This window comes from Aspergillus affinis (genome assembly GCF_023601865.1).
Source record: "Aspergillus affinis strain CMG 70 chromosome Unknown NODE_51_length_216796_cov_86_014955, whole genome shotgun sequence".
Taxonomy (NCBI): Eukaryota; Fungi; Ascomycota; class Eurotiomycetes; order Eurotiales; family Aspergillaceae; genus Aspergillus; species Aspergillus affinis.
The window spans coordinates 70,465-93,100 of NW_026515832.1; the positions used below are offsets into that span (position 1 = coordinate 70,465).

A 22,636-nucleotide genomic window follows, 5' to 3' on the forward strand; every position below is an offset into this window, starting at 1 on the left:
TACTGCTTACTGGGTGTCATTGGAGAATGAAGAGAGAGGGAGGGAAAAGAACTCGACGTGAAAGTGTTACGACGAAATGTATATCTGTACCATGTATGTACGTGTCCATTCAGCTATGTATGCAACCTGACACTATTCTACCGGTGTAAGAATGACGAACATCAACTGACTGAAGTTGGTTTTCTCAACGATGCCTCTGTGTGTGTATATATATATCCACCCAAGAAGATCATCTGTCCAAACGAGCATTCGTAGACATCACTATCCAGCACTCAAGCCGGGAGGCCTCAATAATAATAATAGACATCGAAACGGCCAAACAAAACGCAAAAGACCGAAACTAAAGGGTATATGGTGTATGCAAGAACAAGAACAAGCAGGCGAACACGCAAATAAACAATAGGTGAAGGATGCCGGAGACGCACGTAAGCCAATGGGTGGACATGGCGAATCAAGAGCCCCCATCACAGGTTGGGTTTCTTAGACCTCAATATCGACATAGATGCCCTCGCCTTCGCTCGAGCTTGGTTCATCGTCCCGGTGACCAGCATAGTTTTCGTCTGATGCTTGGGTCCTCCCTAGTTTGTGTCCTCGGGTATCATCGGCGGATGGCCCGGCCGCAATGGCTTTCTGCGCGTATTGTCTTTCCAACTGGGCCCGGAGCCTCTCATTTTCCGCGTCGCGCTCTTCGAGTCGCTGTCGCGCCCCGCTCCGATCTGCTAGACGTGCCTCTCGCTCAGCCTTCAGCCTCTTCTCGAGTTCGTGCAAACGACGCATCCACTTCTCGTTCCCTGGATCGTTTTGCGTAGGTCGGGACCGGGAGCCGTGAACCATGGCCCCAGCGCCCTCCGCTAGAGTCGTCGTCGAGGACAAATGAGATGGCTGAGGAATACCGGAGGTGGAGCTGCGTGCAAGTCCCCGCGATGCGTGAGGTTGCGAAGGATTCTCGACCGTCGAGTTGTGGCGGACCAAAGAGGACGGGGCTTCTGCATCGGACTCGACACTTCGATTGCGCGTAGGTGACCGTGGGGAGGGAGACGCCATGCCTGCAGCGACGGCGGCGGCCGACGTCGGGACGCGAATGCGCGAGTGAGGCTGCCGCAGATTCAGCTCGGCCTTGAGAAGTCGATTCTCGCCCCGCAGTCTGGCCAACTCCGGCGACATGCCCGTTTGACTCTGACTGTACCGTTGCGCGCGCATATTCATCATGGACTCCTCCATGCGCTCCACCCGCTTGAATCGCACGCTACACGCATGCTCCAAAACCTGGTATTGCTTGGCCAGCTCCCGCTCGACCCCCTTGATGCGGCTTTTGAAGCTCGAAATCACCGTCTCCACGGTCTTGACCGCAAGCATCATATTGCGACTGAATCCCGGCCAGAAAAGGATGTTGCCGATGACCTCTTGACTGGGGAGATTTCCATTGATTAAGCTATTGGAATGCGCCCAGTCCGGTCCGCACATGGCCGATAGCCGCTTCCAGATGGTCAGGAGCATTGCGTTTCTCTCACTGAGTTGGTCCCTGAACTGTTGCTCCAGGTTAGTGAACCGCTTGCGATCCTGGTTACGGGCACTCTCCAACTCCGAGATGCGAGAGTTACTCTGAGTGATGGTCCGCGATGCCTGCTGATGCGATTTGAGCGATTGTTCAAATGATTGCTTGTCCGCCCGCCGCGCGACACGCTCGTGGTCGAGGATTTCGGATAGTTTCTTGGTCTCTAGGGCATGGCTTTCAAGCAGCGCATCGCGGTTGCGCAACAATGACTCCGTCTCGTCTAGCTTGGAGCGGACGCTTTCAAGCTCTAGAGCGGTAGATTCGAATTCCTTTTGTAATTTTGTGATACTGGAGATCAAGCTGGACCGGCTGCCGGTCAGGTCACCCAGGGTTTCTCGAAGGTTGTTCTCCAAGTCCATGAGCCGATCCCTCCAAGTGGTGGTTTCGATCTCTTGCACCGACAGACTCTTCTTGAGTCGCCGAGCTTCCTCCTTGGCTGCGAAGGCCTCGCGGTTGAGTTCGTTCACGATTCGCTGCACCTCCTGTTTTTCCTTGCTCCCGACGACCTCACGCTGATGTCTCTCCTCCGCGAGGCGCTCTTCCAGTTCCCTGGTCTTTTCTTTCTCGCTCTGGAGACTCATGCCGTACGTCTTGAGATCTGATTCCAAGTCGCCGATCTTGATCTTGTCGCCGTCTTGCTCCTCTCGTAAGAAGGCGATTTCGTTCTGGCTGGATTCGATTTGGACCGTGAGACGCTGGACCTTTGTGTTTGCTTCGTAAAGACTCTTCTCTAGCGACTCCATCTCCTGGTTACAATGCTCAAGCTCCTGTTGGACAGCTTTGTACCGATGCAAGTTGTTTTGCGCATCTTCTTCAAGTCGTATGATGCCTTCGCCCGCCGAACGCATCTCGGCTTGTAAGGTTGCAAGGTTCTCCTCTTGTTTATGTAGTGCTTCCTCCAGCTGCTCACACTCGCCGCTCTTCTGGTCAAGATCACTACACAAAAACTCCACCTCCTGTTGATACTCACTTCTGAGGTTTTCGAACTCAACCTCACGTGCCCTTAACAACTCATTGAGGTTATTGTGTTCTTCAATGATCTGATCACGTTCCTGGATGACTTCATTACGTTCCTGGAGGAATTCATCACGTTCCTGCTCCGTAGCTGATATTATCTCTTCGGCTTGATCCATCTCTTCCCCGTACTCCTGTTCAAGGGTTTGAATGTTTCGGCGGGTTTCGTCCAGCTCCGATCGTAGATTTTGGTTCTCAATTTTGAGCCCGGACAGCTGATCACGCAGCTGTCCGTTTCGAGCCTCCAGATCCTCTCGCTCGGCGTCGTCGTCCGGTGATGGCCCAGTCCTGTCACTGGCCCGCGAGGACGATCTTCCATGAGCCCGGGACGCTGATCGATCAAAGATGCTATCGCCGGTGACCGATCGCCCGCCGTCGCGCCGCTGGCCAAGTTTCATCTCCTCGATTTCCTGGTATAGCCGTTCTTTTTCCTTGTTGCGGGATGTCAGCATAGAGGTCTGAGCGCTGACCTCTTTCCTTAACTCCGCATTCTCTTGTTTCAACAATTCTAGCTCCACAACCAAGGTTGAACTAGAAGAGCTACCAGTAACTGTATGGCGGAAGTCTCTATCTGAGGGCGCTGAATATGAGGCCGTCGAGGCGACTCGATCCCGTTGTCCTGATCTTGCAGGGACCATTGCCAAGGTCATCTCACTCCTCAAGCGTAGGGCCTCATCCCGTAGTCTCTTATTCTCATCTTCGGCTTGTTCCCGGGCTGCCGTCTCCGCCTCAAGCATGTCCTTCCACATATCCTGTAACATAGTGTCTTAGCACAAGAAACGACGAAAACTATAAGTGAACGTAGACTGGGGGATTGAAAACTCACCCGTTCCTCCCTTGCACCCACGTCCGAGCCCATCGGCCGCCCGTCACTTAAGGATTTGACCATCTCGGCAAGTCTTCTCTTCTCGCTCTCTCTAGCGATGCTTTCAGACCTCAACCGCTCGATCTCCAGCTCGTAAGTCTCCACCCTCTCCCGCAGATAGAGCATTTCGCCGTCTTGCGCCGGGTCGCGATCTTCCTCGTCCGAGCCTTCCGGGTCATGATTGACCATAGATTCCTTGTCAGATTGTTGATCATTCAGCTGCTTCTCTAGATCGCGCATCTTCCTCTTCAGCTGCTGGTTATCCTTCTGCAATTTTAGTTTGTCAGATTTCAGTTCGACGTTTTCCGAAATCATTTCCTTGATTCCTTCCTCTGAGCGTCGATTTAGGGCCTCATTGAGAAAGTGAATACGCATCTTCAGGTCAAAATTCTCCTTTGAGAGCCGATCTATGGTGCTACTTTGCTCCTTTAGGGTCATGGTCCGACCGCTTTTTGCAAAGGCGGGCGTAGCACCCGCACGCTTATCGGGAGACAGCCCACGGCCACCGTAATCTTCTCGAAACTGCCGCACAAATGTGCTCGGGACTTGTACATCCTTGACACGCTCCGCAAGAGCGGTATCTGTAGGGAAGCTATCATCATGGTGTTTGGCCCTTGGTGTTATTGGGTCCGATGTATCTTCCGCTGGTGGCTGAGGGGACTGTGAATATTGTTCCTGGTAGCCGTGGAAGTACGGTTGTTGCTTGTGCTGCTGAGGGTAGGATGATCCAGGTCGTGACTGGGGATCTTCCTCGTCCAGAGTATGCAGTCCACCCTCCGTAATACTATTGGGATTTCTCTTGTCCAGGAAATTTTCATCGCTATAGCCAGAAATACCAGACGCCATGCTGCCCAGGCTTACCGATCTTGCTAGGTTGTTTCGTTGCCCCGACTGACCACTGGGATTTGTCGGCACAGCGCCTCCTGATTGAAGAGCATAGTCAGCGCCTAGTGTGGCATCGCTAGCTGTCATTTCTGTGTTGTAGCTTGCTGCTGAAGAATATGAAAGTCGATGGGCTGAGTGGCGGTTCGTCAGGTATTTCGGTCGGTCACCCCTTTGACTGTTGGTGCGCGATGCAGCTTCAGTGTCATTGCCATTGCTGTTTTGTGAGGTCTTGGCTTGTGTGGGTGACATGCTTCGTGAGGTGGCCCTAGTGTTGTGATCTTGCGGCTGCAGTGCTTGGTCCAGGTTGGGCACAGATGACATCTCCGTTGACTCGTCAAGGGAAGTTTGGCTATTTTCGCGAGTATCCTCAGAGACAATGGATTGATTCCGATTCACGGTCCTCGCCGCCGCTTCGGCTGCAGGAGATGAAGGAATCATCTCCAGCATGGTGGTATTATCTCCTTGTCGATCAGATGACGCTGCAGGTGTAGTTTCCAAGTCGACTGTGTTGTCATCCTCGGGTCTTAAATTAGGGGTGTGTGGTATCGAAACTCCATCGTTCGGCCAGGCCATGTCGCGACTAAATTCTTCGTCAGGTGCCACGAGGGATAATTCTATGTTGTCCAGCTTTGTAGGTTCCGGCGCGTTCTCAACAGGGACCCCGACCAAGTATGTATCGTCGGCTCCCGCGGAGGGGTTCGGTGCAGCAACCTCAATCGTGGAGGGCTCCGGTAAGAAACTCGACTCCATGTCCATCAATTTTCTTCGCATCTCTCTTTCCTCCATCATTGTTTGATCATCCACACGCTCATGATCACCCTCCTCGCTAGATAGGGGCAAAAGGCTGCTATCGTCATGATCGGGTAAGGGAGGTAAGTTGAAGGACGCGTTTGTGTCGTCGTGAACTGATTGTCCTTCGCTTGGCCCTGTAGTGCTCTCATTTTGTTTCTCATCCGACGCTGCCTCTTCTCGCGTGGTCTGGGCTCCAATGGTATCCATTATGTCTTGGGGGGGATCGCTCGGTGCGTCCTCCTGCACCATTAAATCGGTAGCACCGTCAAACTTGTCCTGTACAGGCGAATATTCGTCTTCGACGTCGAAAGGATCGGGAAGCCAGCGGGGAGATAGTGTGCGCAGCGGAGGCGCGTCCTCGATCGCATCAAGGGTCTTGGTCGGAGGGGAGGATGGTAGTGGTGGACGGGCGGATCCTGTCGACATGGTGACGGATGTCTGGGCGCGGTGTTTGTTTTCTCCACATTCACCTTGACTCCGAATGGCGACCTGAGTTGCTAGCCTTAAGCCTACCCACTTAGACAGTCGATTTAGCGCGAAGGACCTAGGTCTAGGTAGTCTATCTAGTTTTAGAATCTTGGGCTCTCAGCAGCTTTGAGTTCAACAGACTTGCGTTGAGAGCCAGAGGGCACTGAGCTCGTTTGCTTGAGGGAGTGCTGCTCTCGAGTCATGGGCGGTCTTCGAAAGCATCCAACAGAGATGAAGAAAGAGTGATGTTGAGAGCTGGAGGAAGGAAAAGTCGGGCCGTCGGGCCCGTGCAGAGGCGGAAGGTGAGGATTTGTTTACACCTCAGGCCATCCAATCAGCACCTGCCGCGACCGCCTGACATCATCCCCTTTTCTTCTGGTTACGTCTACAGAATAGATCTTGAGACTTCCTACGTGAACGAAGCAGAAAGATTGGGATTGAAACTTTTTCAAATAAATTCACATCGACTATATCTAGACCACAAAGGAAAATTTTCATGATGCCCATTTGTCTCGTGATAGCTGCCCAAAGGGTGGCGCTAATAGTAGTCTTATAATGATAGGCAAAGAGATAATATAAAACCAAGAGAGAAAAGAAGCTGAGAATAAAAATTCGAATAAAGGGGAAGGCATAGTGTAGAATAGAAAATTTGGACAGACAATTAATGAAATTGTACACAGAAATCTTAAGAGAATGCAAGAGAAAGGGGAACTTCCTAGAATTGAGAGATTCACATCGAAAAAGAGGACACGACTGGATGCTATGAGGAGCGCAAAAAGAGTTATGAATATTATGATTCTTGCGTGGGAGGATCATCTTCGCCTTCCCGGGTTGCATGGATTTTGTTTTTCTGGTCAATGCCGGCCTGGAGAGAGTCGATGTAGGTGCGAAACTTGACGATCTCCCGTAGCAGATATGACGATTTGCGTTCCCAGTTGGCCATCGCCTTGGACGCATTGGGATGTCGAGGTGAAAAGGCTAGCACCATTGCGGGCCGGAGTTCATTGTGTCGCTGCAGTTCATCCTCCACATTCTTGACATACGCGCGCAATGCAGCCAACTGCTCGTCTTCTGGCAGAACGGAGGCCATCATACTCTGCTGCGGCGGGCCCCAGTCGCTGATATGTACGCGATCTGCCGGGAGTTTAGGTCGGACCCCTCCCTGTTGATCAAGGGAGCTGCGGATCGAGCTTTGGATGCTCGGCCGTGCTCCAGATGAGGACGGCGGCGTGCGGCTGCTCTCCGGCGATATCAAAGCGCTGTTGATGACGGCGTCACTCCATCCATACTCGATATTACTGATACCTCCAATTAATGGCTCTTTGGAGAGTCTTGCACTCCAGTAGTTGGCACTAGACACGAACTCGCGCACGATCTCCGGAGTCCCGGCTTGGAAGAGGTGCACCGCACCGGTGGGCAGGCTTAACGCCCAGACATGGGGACGGGACTTGGAGTATCCCGGAGGTGGTAGCGCGCTGGCAATGGTCTGGCGCAGGACAAACTTCCATATCTCTTCTGCGTTTTCCGTCCAGTTTCCTCCTCCCACTACCATACCTCCAGGCTGACGCTGTTTTGCCTTTTGACGCCCAGTTTTTGCAGACGAATTGAAAGAGAAGAGACGCATCCATCCCTGCTGGATTACAGCGAAACACTCATTCCAATTGCGATCCTTGGATCTCTTGTCCACGGAATCGAGATGGTGTTTATGTTTCAAGCTTCCTTCTTTGGCCCACGGTGCGCCAGCCAGTTGCAGAGTCTCATCCTCCAGAAGCGGCACGCTTCGTTCGGGGTCCTCCGTGCTCGTGATCGAATGGGCGTAATCCTCCCGAATTATGGCTTGACTTAACGCGTTGGCAAAGCCAATCGACTGCTGATAATCCCCGCGCATATATTCCGACCCAAATGAGTCGACAGATGCAGAGGTAAGTTTACCCAAAGAATACTTGCTCCAGGTGCTAGAACCCGATGGGCTCCAGAGGGACGACTGGTCGTCCAGGCTGGTCCGGCTCGAGCCCATGGTTGAAGGAGGATACAGCCTTGCTCGCGAACGAGGCTTGGAGGACCAGCGTGCCGTACCATACCGAGAGTCTGCCGAGCGACCGCGAGGATAAATGTCGGAGCCGCTCTTGCTTACAGTGCTAGGGCTTCTGCGAAGGCCACCCGGGTTAGGACCAAGCAGGTTATTTGACGAGACGCGCGGGCCTTCCTTCTCGGGTTGGGATCCATGAAGGGGGAGCCTTTGTTTCTGGATTGAGGAGTAAAAGTCCCGAAGGACAGTCTCAAGCTGCTGCTCCCAGGCTCGCATTGTCCCGTGAAACGGCACGCTCACTAATGGGCCACTGTCGCTCTCAGGATCACCCGCCAGCTTCACGGAAAGGTCGGTTCGAGACAGTCGATTCACAAGTTTCGCCGGAGGGTTTGTGAATTTTTCGCTCTCGGCATTGGCAGCATTCGAAGGCTCTTGGGTCGGGTTTTTTGATTTGTTGTTTGGCCGCAAGCCCTCGAAGCCCTCGGAAGCGGCATCGACGGCCACACGATGAATCGTTGGCATTGTATTTCGAACAAATTGGTTTTTCGTCATCTTCTGCTCTATGTCGGCAAGATGCAGGTCGGTGTTTAGTAGAAGCAGGGAGTAGCAAATGGTGTGCACAACGTCTAATGCAGATGAATCAGCAATTATAGTTTTCAGCAAAGCGCTCGATTTTAAGAAATCTTAGACATACCGGCAGCTTTGAAGCCATGATTTGGATTACATTGGCACCATCGGGCGGAAAAGGCGTCCAAAACCCGGTCAACCTGCTGCGTCTCACCTTTCAGCACTAACCGAGTGCAGAGACCTCGAAGGGCGGCTAAAATATTGATGTTCGACCAGTCGAAAAGTTCCATGTATGCTGTTCGGATCGCAGACCGGTCCGGGTCACCAAGCCATGCAGCGGGGGCATCGCGACCGACAACCTGATCCTGATTATCGTAGAGCCTTTGCGCCTGTTCCCTGTCTGATGGGGGTGATTCATCAGCAGCAATTTCAGTGCATTCGTCCCTACTTTCGGCTGTATCCGCGAATTTCTGATCCGCCGAAGGCACAATGGGGGTATTAGAAGCCGTGTGATAATTCGAGACCTCTGAGGTTGAGGCTGCGGGAGATCCGCTGGTGTCCAACGTTGGCTTTGGTAATTTGCTAAAGTGTTCCTGTTTATCTTCATACGAAGCCGAGTCCGAGATATCCTTGCCCTCGGCTGGTTCGCTCGAGCCCAATGGACGTGACTCACCAGGGCCCTCAACTGGCGAAGCGCTTTTCTGGGAGAAATTTTCAATCACAGGGGAGAGTGAAGAAGGAGCAAGGCTCTCTGGAGGGACCAGCATATTTTGCAGGGCATCGCGAACTCGATCGGACTCGGTTCGTTCTGTGACGCTGTTACGTGACCCTGCGCCTTCTCGGGTCGCTGGCTGCTCTTGTCTGTTATCCGGTGACGACACAGCGTCCGAACCCCGGGATTGGACACCGACATCCTCATCACCACCGGGGCTCCCCAACGGCGAGGGATCAGGTGGGGAAGCAGGCGAAATCGTAGGATAGAGACTGTACTTGGATTTTGAGCCCCCGCCGACCACTGGCGCATTGGGCTTTTGGTTCGGCACATGGCGAGTCCCCTTGTTCTCGGTCGGTTCTGCGCCAGCGGCCTGGGCCTGAGTGGGAAAGTCGACAGAATTGTCCATCATTGGAGCTCGGGTATGATCTGTTATATAAGGGTTCATCATTTTTCTTAGGCTGCTTACAGGGCTGGGTGCCGGCTTACTCGTTTCTGTTGGTTTTGGCCCAAAGTCCGGAATTGGGACAGCAGGCGGTGGGATATTCTCGACAATGGACTTTTTCCGCCGGCGAAAGAATGAAGACTTCTTGTTTACAACTTGAGGGGGGCCTTCTCGGCCCGCATTGGCACCTCCCGCGGTGTTTTTCAAAGGCTGTCTCCGCATTCGAGAATTGCCATAGCTCTCCTTGAGGTCGTTTTCTAGAGGAAACTGGGCATCCGGCTGACCAGTATCGAACGGTCCGGGAGAAGGTGCCTTCGAGGACCCAAATACACGGCGAAAGAATCCTGGGCGCTCCTTCGTGGGAGTAGGGTCGGGTGGAGGGGGGAAAGAAGGTTTGTTGAAGGATATCGTAGGGCTCGGGGCCGGCGGGTCCAGAGATGCCGCTGGTATAGCGGGCGGAGGATCCAGCCCTGAATCACCCAGGTTGGCCAGATGGTTGTCACGACCCCTGAGAGTCGCGGTGCCGAGGTGCTCCGGTCGGTGCTTCCGGGGTTGATCAGTTCGGGACGACTTCACGCTGTTTCGTCGCGATGCCACCGGGGTGCGCGAGGACTGGGAGTTCAAGGTCCCCGGCAGATCGCCCTGCGCGGAGGATTGGTACTTGCGCGGGCCAGCAGGAACGCTAGGGGTCGGAGCGGCATCAACTCCGTCGTAGGCTGACGAGTCGTACTCAGCGGGAAGATCTGCAAAAGGAATGAACGCGGTTCTGGAGCCAAAGTCAAAACTCGCAGACCGCCGCTGGGTCAAAAGAGGGGGCCCGAATTCCGGGGGAGGAGAGCTGCCTTTGCTGCTCTGTCGCCCCGTGCGCGCGCCAGTGGCCGCGCCACTGGAATGAATTCGATGCTCGTAGAGTTGACCGTGCGACCCGGTGCCATCTCTGCTACGGGCACTTCCGAATCTCTTCAGGCTCGAGTGGTAGTTTGAACTACTGTTGCTCCGACGGCCTCTTCCAGCCTGAGCTCCGCGAGCCGCAGATTCATCGTAAGGGTATTCAGGGTCGGATGACAAAGAGGAGGAAAAGGTGTGGCCTCGATAACGACGTTGGGTCATGGAATCTTGCGAGTTGTGGCCGTGATTGTCAGACTCGAAAACGGAATTGAATAACCGGTAATCGTCCAGGACGGAGGAGCCCGATGCTAATTGGTCTAGAGAGAGGAGCATATTGTCGACTATGGAAGTCCGGGCTGCATGTTTCGGCGATAAGGACAGGTCGTGCGGATCCCGCTCGTCCGCAGACTCATTGCTGCTGTTGGCATTGTCTGGAGAATTGAAATCATCTAAAAAGGTCTCGCGTACCGAAGGGCGAGGATGGCGCCCTCTTTTGGCCGGGTTATAATTGTTGGAGGCCGCCGACGGCGGCGTCCGCGGAGGAGAGTGGCTTCCGTGCATATCGGCTTGATGCTTGGACATTCTTCCGCTATGGGACGGCGTCACTCGGCTCACTGGCTGTAGCTAGAAGTGATCATGAGTAGCGCCTCGAATCGTATATCGGTCAATCAATCAATGGTAATCCCAGACCCGTTCGCTGTGGTGTCTGCAGCTGTGCCATCGACTTGGACCGTTCCACCCGTTTGAATAGCTAGAGAAAGCGCCAGGACAACAGTGACCCCCCGACGAGACCCGCAATTGAAAGGAGAAGTTGTTTTCGTGAAGGTTCGAAGATCCAAGGGGCCGTCTCTCGGGCAGAGCAACGCTGTCACCTCTCGGTCATTGCGTGGAAGAAAAGGATTGTCTCGTGTTTCGGCAGCAGTGGAGAGCAGAGGAACAGGGCGACCGTTCGTTCCCACGGACGGGTAGGGTGGTTCGGACGTTACTCTTGTGTAATGTATTGAATTGATTGATTGAGGATTATAACTATAATTATTATTGATTCCGGTGACCGTCAATTGTTCGGGTGGGGAGTGGGAATTGGTCGTGGTACTAAATGACGGACAAGGGGGTCAGTGTTTCACGTTGGTAGGAAGGGAGGAGAACGAGAGTATGAGAATGGGGGGAGAAGAGAGAGAGAGACAGACAGATAGAGAGGGGGAAGAAAAGAGCCTAGAGGAAGGGGAAAAGAAAAGGAAGCGAGGGACAGACCAGCAGTTTGAGAGCAGAGAAAGATGGAGGATGGACTAATTACCCCAAAACCAGGGGAAGGAAAGGGGACCAGAGCGACTAGCGAGAGCAGAAGATTGTCATGCGATGGTCGGCCGCGAGACTTGGGGGCTTTGGGATCCAGGAATTATTTATTCTACTAGTGAAAATTATCTTATTCGAAAATATCCAGAAAAAGAATTGCATATACCAGAGAAATCAAATTAAACCAAATAATACTAGTAGAATTAAATATTAAAAGCGCAATGCTTCAGGGGGCGCTTGGCCCAGACCCTCCCTGGGACCCAAAGTGCCTCAGGCCCGCATGCCACCAATCACTGGGTGGAGACGCCGGATGGAGCATCTCCCCATCCTGCATCTTTCATCTTTCATCTCATCATTTATCGATTCGTGAACCTGCGAGATGATCTATCGGCCTCTCGTTTTTGGCCACATGCCTGATAATGATAGATACAATCTGCGGAGTCCACCTGCAATACATACTAGATGATGTGCATCTGTACAAATCGATCTCTTAGAGCCACTGGACCACTCCCTAAGGCTGATCCTCACCATTGTTTCTTCTACGCAGATCCATGAAATTGATGACCCATCACTCTACCGTAGCATTCTATATGTCATAAAATTTTATTCCAAATTCTTCCCTCTCTGTCAAGTGAGTAGAAGAATGGAAGAAATAGGATTCCAATTTCTGACTAGTCACACATGCAGGTGCTCACTCCCCCAGACTTATACATCACATTTACCATATGCATCATCCTATTAACCACACAAGCACTGGTCTGGAATTTGCCACTTGTGCCAACTTCAAAATGCAAGAACTAAGGTAACGATGCGGCTATCTCCATATTCAACTCCAATCACGAGTTTGCGATCGTCAGACGCGGTTTGTCCTAGTGCAGCTGAAAGCGACCCCAACAGACATCGGCACGCCAATAAAGGAACGATGATAAAATGGCCGAAATTAATTCAACAGAAGCAAAAAATCCCATACAGGACGGTCCTACTCCGGATATCGACGCCAGTGCTGTCCGATGTCGATAGATCCTACAACATCTCCCGCGTGGTGAGAAGGTCCACTAGAGCATGGAGAATTCAACCACCGTCACCAAGCTCGCCCAGTCGCTGTTAAAAGGGCATCCCGCGTCGCTCTGCGATGCGGCGCAGACCGGGAATACCGATCTGGTTCATCATCTCCTCGCTGCTGGAGCCGATGCCAATGTCCAGGGTGGCCCTTACGGAAATCCATTGCAGGCTGCCGCGTGGAAGGGAAGCCGAGAGATTGTTGCGCTTTTGATCCACCGTGGCGCGGCCGTAAATGCCCAAGGTGGCATTTTTGGGTGTGCTCTACAAGCAGCCGCGCATAGTGGCTCTTCCGACATCATTCGGTACTTGATCCGAAACTATGCCGATGTTAATCAACTCGGCGGGGACTATGGCAGTGCCTTGCAAGCCGCTATTGTCAACGGACATGAAGATGCTGCCCAAGCTCTATTTGAGGGAGGAGCCCTAATTGATACCCATGGCGGTATTTACGGACATCCTCTCCAGGCCGCAGCCTATATCGGCAACCTGAGGATCATGATCACTTTACTGGAGAACGGCGCCGACATTAATGCGCAAGGGAGCAAGTATGGAACTGCTATGATTGCAGAGGCATATGGTGGAAGTTACGAGGCGGTTGAATTTCTGATCAAAGAAGGGGCCGATGTCACTGCTGCAAGCTCCAAATTCGGGAGCGCTGTTTGCGGCGGAGCTTGGAAAGGAAACGATAAAATTATAGCACTTTTGATACAAGCTGGTGCTGTGGCCGATTCTCGTTCCGGGGAACATGGCAGGGCTTTGCGAATTGCCTCGTGGAGAGGAAACCGGAAAGCAGTGGATGTTCTAATGGCACACCCACCGGGTGGGATCGTCCAAACGGAGATCTATGGAGCGGCCTTACAAGCTGCAGCGTAGATTGGAAACGTGGACATCATGCAGGACTTGGTTGGGGTAGGCGCTGATGCTAATTCCGAAGGGGGGCGAATATGGGCCTGCGTTGCACGCCGCAGCCTGGAATGGAAGTAATGCAGCAGTACACAGCCTAGTCCAAAGCCGCGCTGAGGTCGATGTACGTGACAAGAGACATGGAACGGCCATACAAGTTGCCGCCTGGGTTGGACACGTGGAAATCATCCAGCAGTTAATCGATGCAGGGGCTGATATCAATACCAAAGGGGGCGAGTATGGGAACGCGTTGCACGCTGTTGTTTGGGCTGGAAGCAGGACAGCAGTATGTATCCTGATACGGCATGGTGCAGATGTGAACGCCCATGATAAGAGATATGGAACAGCCCTACAGACTGCAGCACAGGCTGGGCGCGCCGAAATAATACAAGACTTGATCCCGGCCGGGGCTGATGTCAATGCGGAAAGGGGTAGATATGGCACTGCACTCGAGGCCGCAGCCGGAGCTGGAAGCATTCCTGCTTTGCTAAATCTGGTCGAACTTGGCGCTCGTATCGATACTCCAGGGAACAGATGGGAAGAACCACTGCAGATTGCGTTCCAGAGAGGACACAGTGGCAATAATTCCGAAACTATACAAGCCCGTGTTACCAAGACTTTGCAGTGGTATCAATCTGAGAAAGCACGTCTAGAAAGCGCTGTGTGGGAAAGACATATTGATTATTTGCGCGGCCGTCTAGACCGGGATGTATCCCCGGGAGATTCTTGTGGAGACTGCACTATCATGCAGCTCGCAGCAACGAGGGGACATATTGAATTAGTCAGGCTCTTGATCGCAAGGGGCGCCAATGTCAACCAGCGCAGCAGAGAGGATGCAAATACACTTCAGGCTGCTGCGAGAGTCGGAGATTTGCAAATCGCCAAACTAATAATACACCTCTCGGATATCAATGCCCCCGGAGGGGGGAGGGGGAGGCTTGGAAGCGTTCTCCAGGCTGCTGTGGCCGGTGGCAACCGGGAGATTGTAAGAATATTGCTCGATTGTGATGCAAACATCAACATTCAAGCTGGAGAGTTTGGATGTGCCTTACAGGCCGCAGCATGGAGAGGGGGCCGAGTTCTAGCGGAAATGCTCATGGAGAATGGGGCGGATGCCAATATACAGGGCGGGAAGTATGGAAATGCATTACGGGCAGCGGTAATGACTGGCCACTTTGAACTGCTCGAGGTCCTGTGCCCGAGCTACACGACTTCGGGGGCACAGGATGAATTCAGCAAATATTTACATGATGCTGCATGGAGTGGAAGTGCTGAACTAGGGGCCAACATGATCAGCCGGGGGGCGGACGTGAACACCAAAGGAGGTCTCTACGGGAAACCCCTCTCAGCTGCGATCTCTATCGGAAGCTCAATAACCGTGCAGCTTCTTTATGACCATGGGGCAGAATTTGCAGAATCCGAAATTGACGGATCAACTCCACTGCACGCGGCAGCTAGATCTCGAGATCCTTCTACGCTTTGCCTCGTCCTAGGCGCGGATGCGGACAGATACAAGCACAAGGAAGATGACTCTGGACAGATACCCCTACATCTTGCCGCCAGAGCTGGGCATATGGGCGCATTGGAGATTATCGGCCGCCGTGCGTGCGACAATTTCAACCCCAAGGACCTTGATGGGCGTACTCCGCTTCATCATGCCGTAGAGGGTGCTCTACCGATGCAGTGCAATGGCTTCTCGACAATGGGGTAGCAGCTGCAGATCGGAATTTTGGCGACAAGTCTCCTTTTCAGAGCGCGTTCGAGTTGAGACGGCATGATATCCTGAGGATCTTGTTCCCCATAGTACCCAGGATCTAGGTGTACTCCGAGCTTCAGACTGGGGACGAACTTTCTCGATGAAAAATTACGTATTGCTGATGAGCTTTAGAAGGTCTGCCTGTTTTACAATCGTACCTTCGCGCCAATTCAGGCAGGATATCTGACCAAATGTCATAGCTTCTCCGTCATTCCATCGCCTCCCTCAGTACTTGGATGGTATAAATGAACCAGATCCTACAGGCACCAGTCTCGTGATTCTTCCGAACAACCAGGAGCCGTGGGACTTGCCAGGCCTGAATTTTCGCTGGTGTCGACAAACGCTCAAAGACGGGCTCATCTCCCGAAGAAGCCAGTCGAAAAACATCCCTAGCGTAACAACCATTGCGCGAGTGCCCTCAAAAGAGTCTTTCCTTGAGTGTCGTCATTCAATTCCTGTCCTTGATAGACTCAATACGGGTGATGTGCCTTCTGTTTTATCTGCCCTCTTAGATCCTCTACGAAGGAATCTAAACATTGCCTGGATCATGACAAAATCAGATCGCACCGCCACTGATTCCAAGACAGTCAAGGCGGCTTTACAGAACCGAGTGTATTTCAGTACACTCGAGTATGCTGAAATACCGGAATCACCACTTCAGCTCTTGCGCGCTCTTGTTCTAGAACTTGAAACTTATTGGTATGATGTGTGCGATGCTGCCGAACAGCATCTTGTGACTCTGGTACTAGTCTCTCAATCTTTTCTTCTTTTGCCCTCTGGGAGGAATAATGCTAATATTACAAGCGCACCCAATTTTTCCGTTCAAGCGGGAATACAGAACAATTTCGCAGCCTCCTAAAAGATGCCGAGCTACGGGGAATCCTTCACAACCTACTGGCCAAGCAGGTCCAAATACTACGGAGCACTCATGTCATTCTATCTGATAAGAAGGCGACTGTACTGTACGAAGTACACGACGATACGGCGTTGGCGCTACAGGAAAAACCAGATATAAGATCGGCTCTTGGGGATTTTGAGATGGGTATCTCAGGTCTCGAAAGGGAGTTAGATAGAAGCTCGACAATTTAGCGAAGCTATCGCAGGAACTCATTCAACTGGTAGCTAATTGTCACTGGGATTTTGGAGATATGTGCTGACTATATAGGAATTTAATCTGACATCGATCGCCGAGCCTCAAAAATCCATTTCCATGAATCGAAGCATGAAGCGGCTCGGATTACGGTGAGATAATCTATAAAGGGATCTTGAGGCAATAAGCTAACTTCATTACAAAGTTTATTTTGCTTCCCCTTATGTTCATATCGGTGGGTGATGCTATGCGTATGGAGTAGGCCAATTCGGATGCAAATCTAACCGGTTTCCCAGAGTTTATTTGGAATGAATATCGATGTGCTAGCTTCCAATCCCGCGTGGTGGATATACGTCCCTTTGGCAGCAGGAACCATGATCTTGACATTTGCTGTTTGGATAGTTTTCAAGCGCAATGAAGGGGTAAGCATCAATTCCTTGTCTTGCTAACTTATAGTTACTCTAGCTAACATGGCTGTCTACAACTAGAGAATCGTGTCGAAGCCAGGCTTGGATGGTTGGTGGGCTCGCGAGGCTCACGAGCAGACACGACGAGTAAATGGCACTTCCTCACGCAACTGAAGACCGGTACTCGCGAACATTGGAATTCTCAGCTTGGGGGAAGAAGAGATCATAATTATACTCCGTATTGTTGATTGAAGACGGGGCAACGTTCCCCCGAGGCGGGGATGACATAAGCGGATCCGCCAAGCGCCACCTGCACCGGAAGGGGAATCGCATCAGGAACCATCAATAATCAGCATCTGGACGTTTCATTATCGCCGTCGTTGTTCGAAGCCCTTGATCCTCGGGATCCCTTCCATCCTATCCTCGGTCCCGCTGCCTCCCGGAAAACGAAATCAGACAAGAAAACGATGAATCCTCACATATCTGTCCCTCGTCAACATGCCAGTCCTTCCAATTTCGGCGGCACGACGCCGGCAAGCCGCGGTTCCAGTATACGAATGCCGCGTTTCTTTAAACGGTGGGTTTTTGCCTTCCCATATCCGATGGCTAGATACACGCGCAAGCGGGTTGACCTGAGGCTAATCGGAGAACATGTCCGTTTTAGAATGTTCAAGTTTCCCCAGATGGACTTTGAGATGGCAATCTGGGAGATGACATCACTCCTCATCGCTCCGAAGAAGGTCTTCAAATCGATATATTACCATGTGAGTGGAGCACCTCAATCATGAACGATTCCATGTGCCGTTGCTAACCCGGATCTTCCAATCCTAGAAACGTATGCTTGACCATCCTCCTCTTCTCAGTCGCTCTCGCTCTCAATATATTATTGAATACTAATGGATGGCTACAGAAACCAAGAACACCTGGCACCGTCCGGACCCGTCATTTACCTATCTTCTATCCTTCTTTCTTCTCCTCACGGCCCTCGCATGGGGCCTCGCATATGCGCCGTCGTTCGGGTCCATAGTCCGCCTATCGCTACTGTTCATCTTCCTCCATTTCATCGGGTCGTCGCTACTAGTGTCGACCGTGGGATACTTCGCCATTGGTCGGTTCTTCGGCCCGAACGGGGCGGCGGCATCTTTGAACGGATTCAGGGGTGCACGCGGAAGGAGGCGCGGCGCGGCGCAAGGTCTGTTCATGCAGCCGGGGGAGAAGGATCAATTGGAGTTTGGATATTGCTTCGATGTGAGTTGGATAGCCCCTGCGGAGTGGACTTTCTCAGTCTCCGGTCAAACTCCTTGGCCCCATCAGGCTAACCAAAGCGTCCACCTCTAACTAGGTCTCTATCCGCGCATTTTTCCCTCTATATCTTCATCTCTATGTTGTACAGTTTCTTCTCCTGCCTCTTCTCACCCGCACTCCCAGCAATTATCTCGCCACATTCCTTGGGAATACGCTTTATCTGTCCGCTCTTACGTATTATACCTATATCACCTTCTTGGGCTACAACGCGTTGCCGTTCCTGCACAACACTGAGCTCCTCTTGCTGCCCATTTTGGCATTCGCCATCATGTGGCTTGTTAGTTTGATTGCAGGATGGGGCATCGTTGCCCAGGGACGGGGCGTGGAGGGGCTGTTTTGGGGCGCGTGATAAGTTGAGGGCGGCGCGCAGTTATTCGTTGGCGAGCGTTTCAGATTCAGAATTATTTCAGTTGATTAAGTCCGGCGCGCTGGTGTCTATGGCGATCTCTCTGTTCGGTATTATTGCTCATGCATGTTTGCGGTCTCCCTCAAAAAGGGGGCACTGGTACATTCGCAACGGTCCAGGCGCTCGGTTGCATATTGCATTGTTGTTATGTTTTCTTTATATTAACCCCTTTTCCTTGCTCTTTTGATCGCTCATTCCCCTGATTTGTTTTTTCTTTTGCCTCGAGGACATCTAGGCGTCGAGGGCACGTGATAATGTACGCACATACCCCTGCTTTATAGATGTAAATGCTACTGGCCTTAGTCCCTTACTACTCTACATTCCGCTGCTTATCGGCCGAAGGAAGCACTGAATATAAAGAAACTATCCTCTCAAGCGGTCTTTGTTTAATGTATTCCAAAATATGAGCGTGCTATGAGAATACCGGGCCATGACCGGGGGTTTGCCAAAATTTAAGTAGATCGAGGGAAGCGAATGGTTCATCAACATGGCCGGGTGGTGATCTCTATTGGGAGACATGGACAGGGAAGGAGAGAGTGAGGCGGAGGCCTAGCGGAAGGTAAAGGCTTCCCTTAGGTATCCCCCTCGCCGGCAGCCATTCCGAGTCATTTATTTCTTCTTGGGGGCGCCCTTCTTCTTCCCGCCCAACTTCGCCTCTCGTTCTTCTGCCCGTGCCTTGGCCAACTCGGCCTTCTCTTCCTTCTCAGCCTCCTTGCGCAACCGATCCTGTTCCCGTTTTTCCCGCACCAGGGCCAGGCGCGCCAGATCGGCGCGCGCCTCGTCGGTCTTGCCCTCCGCGTGCAACTTCATATAGCGCTCTCGTGCCTGCTGGGCCTCCACGGCCTCGCGCTCCCGTCGAGACAATTGCGACGGATCCTTGGCTACCTTCTCGGGCGCGTCGCTGCTGAGCTGCGATCGGGACTTGGCCGTGTGATTCGGGTTGGCGGGCAGGCCCTCGTCTCCTCCGTTGTTGGTGTTGGTGTTGTTGTTCTCGTCATCAGACTCCGAATCCGACGACGGCATGTCCCCCGGTTGCACTTTCTGTCGTCTCGCAATCGCTGCTTTCTTCTTTTCCTTGGCGGCCGCACGACGTTCCTCGCGCGTCAGTTCCTGGGCTGCAGAGGAGCCGGCGGCACCGTCCGCCTGGTCTTTGGGTCCTTCCTCCGAACTCGACTCCTCCTCTGACTCGCTGTCTTCCTCTTCGCTCGACGACGTATCGGGTTCCTCATCAGGTTCCTAAAATCAGGGCAGTGCAGAAGACCAGAACGTTAGAAGGTGCCCGAGTCCGGGAAGGTGAACAGGAACAGGAACATACCCTCCATAGGCCAACGCGGTTCCCATCTTTATCCACCGGCTGCACATCTCGACTAAAATGTTTTCCACCTTATTGGGTCCAACCTCCGTCAGCGCTCTCCGTGTCGTTTAGCTCGGGCCCCGCTCGAGGGGTGTCGGCGTTTGTTTGTATTTTTTCAATTTGCCTTATTGCTTCACATACCTCCTCGAGAGGGCTTAGAAAATTTGCCACCACGACCGCGGGGTGCCATAATGTGTAAGTTTATGATAAACTGCGAGGCGAAACCAAGAAAGGCCCAACAAAAAAGATCGAGGTATATGGTGGGGGGTAGAAGATGTATCTAGCTAGACAAGACTATAGGCGTTAGTAAACGAGGGGCAGCGCTGAGGCGGGGAATGGAGGATAGTGCACTGACATTTAGGTATGGGGATGAGACAAAAACGAAATGTCTAGAGGTACAAAGCGAATAGTAGAATGCCGAAGACTCCAAATGCTCCGTTCAATTGGCAACAGATGAGGAGAGAAAAGTAGAGAAGGAGTCACGCCGAGGATTTCCCAGAGCAGGCGGGGTGGAGGACCTCAGGCACATCTTGTTGCCTCATCCGAGCCGCCAATCACATGTTTCGGATTGACACATGACCCGTCTTACCTCTCTCGCAGATCTACGGAGGGATGAATCTTGTCATTGAACAAGGGATATATGTTTGTATCTCTAGTACTACCCAATGATCTGTTCTACTACTATAAGAAGACCTGCTCACGCTCGCTGCCATGCAAATCCCAACCGGGCCACGCGTGACGCCATCAGGGTCAGCGTTCCGGCAATGATCGCACTGCCCATGAACATTTGCGCATACAGATACTGACCATCTCCCCGTTGAATCAATGCGCCCGCAATCGGGGAGCCGATGAGAGCGGCGACGGCTACGACGCTCAACACCATCCCCATTCTGACCCCGGTTTTCTTCAAGTCTGTCGTGAGCGTGCTGAGCGTGGCAGGGAAGAGGGACTGGATCCCGGCAGCCGACAGACCGTAGAAGACACTAAATGCATACAGACCCCCTTGGCTACTTACCGCGGCCCAGCAATATGAGACCACGGCGGTGGCTAGACTGAAGGGGATCAGCATATTCAGAGGGCCGGAATACCAATCGGCCACGAGGTTGGGGATGAGTCGACCGAGCAAGCCAACGCCGTTCATGACCAAGAGCACGTCGATCGAGGTCGACTGAGACACGCCGATGATGTTGCGTCCAAAGCTGCCGATATAAAAGAACCCGACATAGATGCCCCAGAAATTGAGAAACATGCCGACGGCAAAAAGCAGATACGGCAATTCCTTGAAGGCCGAAAGTTCCACCAGAGGACCGCTCCGGCGCGGTGGCAGCCGTTGCTTCAAAAAGATCAAGCACGGGGTCAACGTGGCAAGGGAGATGAAGCCCAATGTCCGCATGGTCCATCCGTACCCGACCTGGGGGAGCAGGCGCATGACGACGGCCGGGAACACGAGGCCCCCCGTCGCGGACCCTGATGCCACGATGCCCATGGCGATCGAACGTTTTGTGGTGAAATATGTGGGAATCAGGGCAATGGTCGGGCAAAACATGAGCCCGCAGCCGATCCCTTGTCCGACACCCTGGGCCAGGAACAGTTGCCAGTATTCCGTGCACAGCGAGGTCATGAAGATGCAAAACAGCTCCAACAAAGCCCCTATGGCCAGAGTGACCTTGAAGTATCCGGCATCCGTAGCACGACCGGAGAAGGTGCCGACGAAGAAGAGGAGGAAAATCTGGATGCTTCCCACCCACGATATATCGGATGGTGGCCGTCCCAGCTTCTCGGTATAGTAAGTTTGGAAGACGCCAAAGCTGTTGATGTACCCCCATGTGTTGAAGATGACAAAATGCCCCAGGGCTACTTGGGTCCACGCCGCGAGACCGCCGTCCGGGGCAGGGCCAATTTCTTTGCCCGACTCTCTCGTGCGGACGATGGAGAGCGTCCTCCGCGCCAGCGTCCCGGCATGACTACCGTGAGTCATAGTCTTGGAGAGCTCTTTCGATTGACACTCGTCGAGGCCCGATTCCTCATCGTCGAGGTTGGCTCGAGAGGGAGCGTGGTCTTCGCTTATCGTTTCATCTTGAGGCGGGTTCCAGGTCTTCTCTGCTCCGGGTGTGGAATCGGGCAAACCGTCGTGCGACAACGGAGCACCCATGATGGCCGTGCGCAGGACAAGATAAATAACTTGGAGGCAATGCCGCACAGGGGGGAAGATGAGCGACTAGGCGAAAGAGAAACGCTACTGAATGGTGGGAACTGAATTTCAAGGAACGAGACTCAACAAGAGACAGATACCTAAGATAAAGATAAGGAAACAATCTGCGGGACGAAGAAGAAAAAAAGAGAACAAGAGTTAGGGGGAGAATGGCTCACCCTAGGCATTAGGCACTGATGCACAAACCCATGATTCTGCATAGATAAAAGAAAAATGTCGAATGAGTCAAGAATTGAGATTTGCAGAGCACAGCGTTGGACCGTAGTCACTGATTGGCATTATTATTATTACTCATAATAAGGTGCCCCCTCTGTGGAGACGGGCAGGGCAGCAGTAGGATTCAGAAATGGAATTGACTCCGGAGTTCGCACCAAAGGCCGAGGGCAAGGATTTAGGATGCCCGCTCGGAAGCGTGTGCCGAAGAGGCCTGGTTTTGCGGGCAGCCGGGGAGATGGCGTCACCTCCGCATTTCCCCATATTTGGTTGAGTCCACCTAGTTGTACTGTTCAGTCTGTTCTATTTGTCTACTCGGGAGTACATGAAGATATATCACTTCCGTGTTTCGCATTCAACACTTCGGACTTCTGATGCTTTTCTCTCCTCGTTCCGGTCTCTATACTCTCTAGGT

The 22,636-nt window shown here is 52.6% G+C and overlaps 5 protein-coding genes across 5 annotated transcripts; 1 reads left to right on the forward strand and 4 right to left on the reverse strand.

Annotated features, from left to right (window-relative positions):
* Nucleotides 1-480: 480 nt before the first annotated feature.
* On the reverse strand, nucleotides 481-5,537 carry KD926_008191 (putative anucleate primary sterigmata (ApsB); the record flags this gene model as incomplete). Its single annotated transcript, XM_053100890.1, has 2 exons — nucleotides 481-3,321; nucleotides 3,396-5,537. 2 exons carry the CDS (start codon nucleotides 5,535-5,537, stop codon nucleotides 481-483), a joined length of 4,983 nt encoding a protein of 1,660 aa, XP_052955467.1.
* An 832-nt stretch (nucleotides 5,538-6,369) lies between these two features.
* KD926_008192 (Sec7 domain protein) lies at nucleotides 6,370-10,802 on the reverse strand (the record flags this gene model as incomplete). Its single annotated transcript, XM_053100891.1, has 2 exons — nucleotides 6,370-8,234; nucleotides 8,303-10,802. The coding sequence occupies 2 exons, from the start codon at nucleotides 10,800-10,802 to the stop codon at nucleotides 6,370-6,372; spliced, it is 4,365 nt and encodes a 1,454-aa protein (XP_052955468.1).
* Nucleotides 10,803-12,575: 1,773 nt separating this feature from the next.
* On the forward strand, nucleotides 12,576-18,385 carry KD926_008193 (uncharacterized protein; the record flags this gene model as incomplete). The annotated part of the gene is made up of 9 exons (XM_053100892.1): nucleotides 12,576-13,232; nucleotides 13,510-15,079; nucleotides 15,435-15,976; nucleotides 16,621-16,746; nucleotides 16,813-16,878; nucleotides 17,085-17,308; nucleotides 17,396-17,499; nucleotides 17,642-17,979; nucleotides 18,074-18,385. The coding sequence occupies 9 exons, from the start codon at nucleotides 12,576-12,578 to the stop codon at nucleotides 18,383-18,385; spliced, it is 3,939 nt and encodes a 1,312-aa protein (XP_052955469.1).
* Nucleotides 18,386-19,051: 666 nt separating this feature from the next.
* On the reverse strand, nucleotides 19,052-19,986 carry KD926_008194 (PDGFA associated 1 family protein; the record flags this gene model as incomplete). Its single annotated transcript, XM_053100893.1, has 3 exons — nucleotides 19,052-19,678; nucleotides 19,758-19,825; nucleotides 19,938-19,986. The coding sequence occupies 3 exons, from the start codon at nucleotides 19,984-19,986 to the stop codon at nucleotides 19,052-19,054; spliced, it is 744 nt and encodes a 247-aa protein (XP_052955470.1).
* Nucleotides 19,987-20,493: 507 nt separating this feature from the next.
* On the reverse strand, nucleotides 20,494-21,948 carry KD926_008195 (putative MFS monocarboxylate transporter; the record flags this gene model as incomplete). Its single annotated transcript, XM_053100894.1, has 1 exon — nucleotides 20,494-21,948. One exon carries the CDS (start codon nucleotides 21,946-21,948, stop codon nucleotides 20,494-20,496), a length of 1,455 nt encoding a protein of 484 aa, XP_052955471.1.
* Between the last annotated feature and the right edge of the window lie 688 nt (nucleotides 21,949-22,636).